Genomic DNA, 4,784 nt, shown 5'->3' with positions numbered 1-4,784 from the left:
TTTTTGAGAGATCTGTCCTTGTTTTATCGTCAGGTATTCAAATCAAACGTCAGGTAGATTGACACAAATGGAAATAGACTTAATCAATATTTACAACAATAATCAGAGCGTCGTTGTGGTCTAGCGAATAGGCTGGCGCGAGTCTGGTTTTGGGATGCCAGGCGTACTGGGTTCGATTCCCTGTTTCGGCATGAAAACTATTGGGTTCGAATCCCATAAGTTGCTGACAGGTAAGATGTGTTTCCTCTTATAACTGACTATAAAATAAGTATGTTCAATCAGTTGCCAGCTGGCCAGGTATAACCAACATACATACATATATACATAATTACAAGAATAATCAGTATCGGGATGAAGGGTCATATGTTTGTGCCTATTTATTAATTAAAATACGCTGAAGAGTGTACCCACAGACAGTTGCCACCATAAAAAAAATAGTATGAACTTCTAAGCTCCCTTTCTTTACATTTTATGTAATACAACATTAAAGATTACGATTAAGAAAGTCAACAAAAATCATAAAATTAAGTTAAAAAATATCGAAAAAATATTACAGAATTCACGAACACAATTATTTGAAGATACAGAAACATTGGGTAGAATGTTGATGCAAGTTTGAGGTTTAATAAGTACAATAAAGGTGTAAGAAATCAAAAGAATTTCTATCAGAATTAATTGAAAATAATGTTTTTTTTTCAAAATTGAAGATAACACTAAGAAACAACATTTTTGGTGCCTATGTTTTAATAACTGTTTTCAGAACAATTTCTGGCGTCCTAAATTCGAATCATTTGTAAGATTTAGTCAACAGCGCATGTTTTAGTGATAGGGCGTGTTAATTTTGAATTTTTTTTTGATTTTAAGTAAAATCGATCATTGATAACTGATGAACTAACAAACCTACATGAAAAACAAAAACTTATTTTGAATCTATTTATTGTTCTCCATTCAATAATACATACAAATTTGGCCCAGAAATTTTAACAACTATTTTTTACACAGCCAAAGATAGTCTTCGAGTATTAGATATGAAAGATTTTAATTAATTGAGAAATTTGTTGAAGACTGCAAAACAATTGCACATACAGTTGCGTTCATAAAAGAATGAAATCGCGTGAAGCTGCGCACTCTTTACCATTTTTGACAAGCTGCTATTTCAGAGAACAGAGTTTAAGAAGAAGAACAGAGTTTGAGAAGTGACCTCCTAGATATACTGACAAACAAATTGGATACACAATTAAAGCGAGTATTATATTTGCTCTTGGGTTACAATAACAGTTCTGTTGAAAAAATTTCTATTTCTAGATAAAGCAAGAATGATGCTCCTATCAATTTACAAGATTCCTTGTGATAAATTCTGATTTTGTGAAAGAAAAAACTAAGAATACATGCATAAAAATGTTTTCCATACAAACATCCGTCCAAAAAAGAATGAAATTGTGTTGGGCGATAATGACCTTCATTTTCTACCCCGCACCATTGTTGATCGCGTTCATCGATTTTTACAAAACTTTACATCATTGGACCAAATTTGAAGTTTTTTCAAAGAAAATTGTCAAAGATTTAGCAAAATTAGTGAAACAATTCTTTGTTTTTTTTGCCTTTTTTACGAGAATAGCTGTACTTTTGCTTCCAGTCATTGAAAAGATTTGAAATTTTGTACAACGTTAGTTGGATAGTTCAACTCAAAGCTGTAGAAATTTCGTGAAAAAATATAAACTGAAAGAGAATCTTATCAAAGTTGGAAGAGAGTGCGCAGCTTTACGCGATTTTATCCTTTTCTGAACGACACTGTGTGGTTGAGGAAATACCTAAGATTCAATATTAAAATTTTAATATTAAAATTTCTACAAAATTTCGTTAATTTGACATATTTTGTAAAATTGGAAAAAATCAATTTTTATCAGAAGCCAATATTACCCGTGATCTTCGGGAAAGTTGATTTAGGAATTAAAACCTTTAATTCGCAAATTTCTGTCATCTTCTACAGTTGTTTTAAATAGTGTACAAATTTACTAAGTGAATGTTTACCCATTTTCCACATTTTTTTCAAAAACAAGAACTGTTGGAAAACAATTGATTGCATAATTAAAATTAGCGTCCCCCAAATTATTCTAAAGCAGTCCTTAGGTTCATTGTATTTTTGATACTGATATAGACTTTATTTTATCAGAAAGCTTGAAACCACTCCTAGGTGTTTAAAACAGTTGAACATCATTTTCAGAAACTTTAACTATATTAAAATTTTTAAATAGCATGAACCTTTGACTGAAAATAATCATCAAAAACACGTTAGGCGATTTTTTTAATCTATATACTCCTATGTGCGCTGTTAGGAAAGAAAAATCGAATGAAAACTATCATGACTTTTGTTTGTGGAAATGAAAACGACAGCTGTAAGAAAAGCGCTCTTTTCTTAGGAGAGAGGGACTAAAAACTATGAGTAGATACGACCTTTCTCAGGTCCTACTCTATCACTATACCAAATTTCAGGCTGATCGGTTTAAGCGGTGTGTGCATATAAAGATACTAACCTACAAACCAAAAAACATAATTAATATGTATCGTAGACCGAGTCGATTTGAGGTCAAATTTGAAATTTTCAAGCCTGAGGTCTGAAAAACCTCATTTTGGTTCATGATTGATTCACTTTTTTTTATTAACGGTTATATGATTAAATTTGAACTTTAAGGTATGTATGGAAAAATTTAATATTTTGTACTGAAAAATCAACATCATTTTTGTTTCTTCTGTGGAACCGAGCCATCGCATGGTTTTTGTGCCTATTGTTTAAACGGAAATTTTCCGCTTAATAACTTTGTCGGAGACCGTAACTTCGTATTTCATTAGACAAAAAAGTTGCTAGCTGTTTTACAGGTATATGCCTTTTGACATTGAAAACCAATAAATTCAATTGACATCACTGCTGGGTGCCTAGCGAGGCAGCGAGGTATTCCAGTGATGTCAATTGAATTTATTGTTTTTCAATGCCAAAAGACATGCCCCCATTCATCACCTAATAACTTATTTGTCCAATAAGATACGAAGCTACGGTATTCGACAAAGTTGTTAAGCGTAAAATTTAATGAAGGTTGATAAATTGGCACAAAAACCAAAAACAGACTCGGTTTTAGAGAAGAAACAAAAATTATGTTGATTTTTCAGTACAAAATATTCAACTTTACCATACACACATAATAGTTCAATTTTCCCATGTAAACGTTACTTAAAAATTCTGCAAAAAATCATGGCTGAGTTTTGTGCCAAAACGAAGCTTTATAGACTCCAGGGTTTGAGAAATTTAAAAATGACCCCAAATGGACTTAGTCTTATGTATAGTCCTATTCATAGATATATTCTAAAAAATGCGCTAACGTAGGTATATCAAATTTATAAGCAAGATTTGTCTGATTCAAATCATTTATGAATTTATTAATCGACTTTCTTCGGCGAGTTTTCGAATGATTTAAAACCTTTTTTACCAGTTGCCCATACGTTTCGAGCTACTATGGCATTCGCTCTTCTTCTTTGGACAAATTTACTGGCCTCCGTCCATTCTTATTCGGTTTTCGCCGAAAAAAGTCGATTAATAAATTCACAATTTATCGCGGCGATAAACAAAAAAATCCGTATCCAATCATTTATAGATTTAAAGTTATCCGGATGTATGAGGAATGCCGCTCAGAAAAGCCAAGTTTAATTCTTATAACTTTTGTGGATGACATTTAATAAATTATTAACAAATTTCGGTCATACTGCTTTTGCACCTGATCGATGAAACATTCAGAAAGGTGTGAAAAAAAGTTGGATTGAAATTGAATGATGGATAATATATCATTTTATTAATGCAAAAATTATATTTATTTTGTAATGACTGAGTAAATTATGTTGCATTTGGTTTACACTTTTGGTTTACACTGTTGTGAGAGTAGGTTGGTACAATTGGCGGGAGGGAAATCAACTGCCCCAGACGACCCGTTCAATCCAACCGACATACTTGGAAACGTGAGTATAAATATTGGGCGATCGTCCAACGCCACAGGCCGCCCCGGTCGAAGTCACTCCGATGATCTGATAGGTGCATCCTTTTGGTTCCGTGACGATCTGCACCGGACCTCCGGAATCACCCTGGCAGGTATCTTTGGCTCCCTCTGCAGCACCGGCTTGGTTTCCGATGCAAAGTTGCCCATCGATGATGCCCTCTCGGAATGCTCTCAGATTCAGGAACTGCTTCTCGCACTCGGATGGATCCAGAAAGTCCAGCTGCACTTTGCGCAGAGTGTTTGAAAGATCTCCTTGATCTTCGGTGAATCCAAAACCGGTTGCTATGACAGAGGTCACGTTGATGGCTGGATTGGTCCAGAGACAGGCAGGTCTTATGTAATTGGAAAATTTCACTTTTTGCTTCAGTTTGACCAGGGCAATGTCGTGGTACGATTGCGAGGGCCTGTAATTTGGATGATTGATGATTTGCTCGATTTCGAAATCGCGCTGATCTGGACTTGCTTCGGCCAGATTCGATTCTCCTAGCCGTACCAGCTGTGGTTCACCATATTTGAAGCAATGAGCCGCCGTTAGGACGTACTGATCACTGATGAGAGAGCCTCCGCAGCGAAAATCTAGACTTTCTGACTCTTCATTCGGGTAGCCCATAACGGCGTGGTGCGGAAATTCTCCCGGGGCAGCATCTTCTCCGCCAACGATCAGCTTCACTATTTTGCTGCAGTTGAAATATTCAATCTTTACCGGTGGGGAGCTTCCCGGCAGAAGAAACGAAACCGACG

The 4,784-nt window shown here is 35.1% G+C and overlaps 1 protein-coding gene across 1 annotated transcript in view; it reads right to left on the bottom strand.

Moving 5' to 3' along the window:
• Positions 1-3,809: 3,809 nt before the first annotated feature.
• Positions 3,810-4,784, bottom strand: part of LOC129741842 (serine protease snake-like) — a 6,629-nt gene continuing 5,654 nt past the window's right edge. Inside the window, exon 2 of the mRNA XM_055733635.1 lies at positions 3,810-4,778. Coding sequence (XP_055589610.1) covers positions 3,958-4,778 — 821 coding nt within the window. The 3' untranslated portion in view covers positions 3,810-3,957. The remainder of the gene's footprint in view (positions 4,779-4,784) is intronic.

Source organism: Uranotaenia lowii, chromosome 2 (genome assembly GCF_029784155.1).
Source record: "Uranotaenia lowii strain MFRU-FL chromosome 2, ASM2978415v1, whole genome shotgun sequence".
Lineage (NCBI taxonomy): Eukaryota > Metazoa > Arthropoda > Insecta > Diptera > Culicidae > Uranotaenia > Uranotaenia lowii.
Note: the sequence above shows the minus strand (reverse complement) of the source record. Positions and strands in the feature narration are given on the sequence as shown.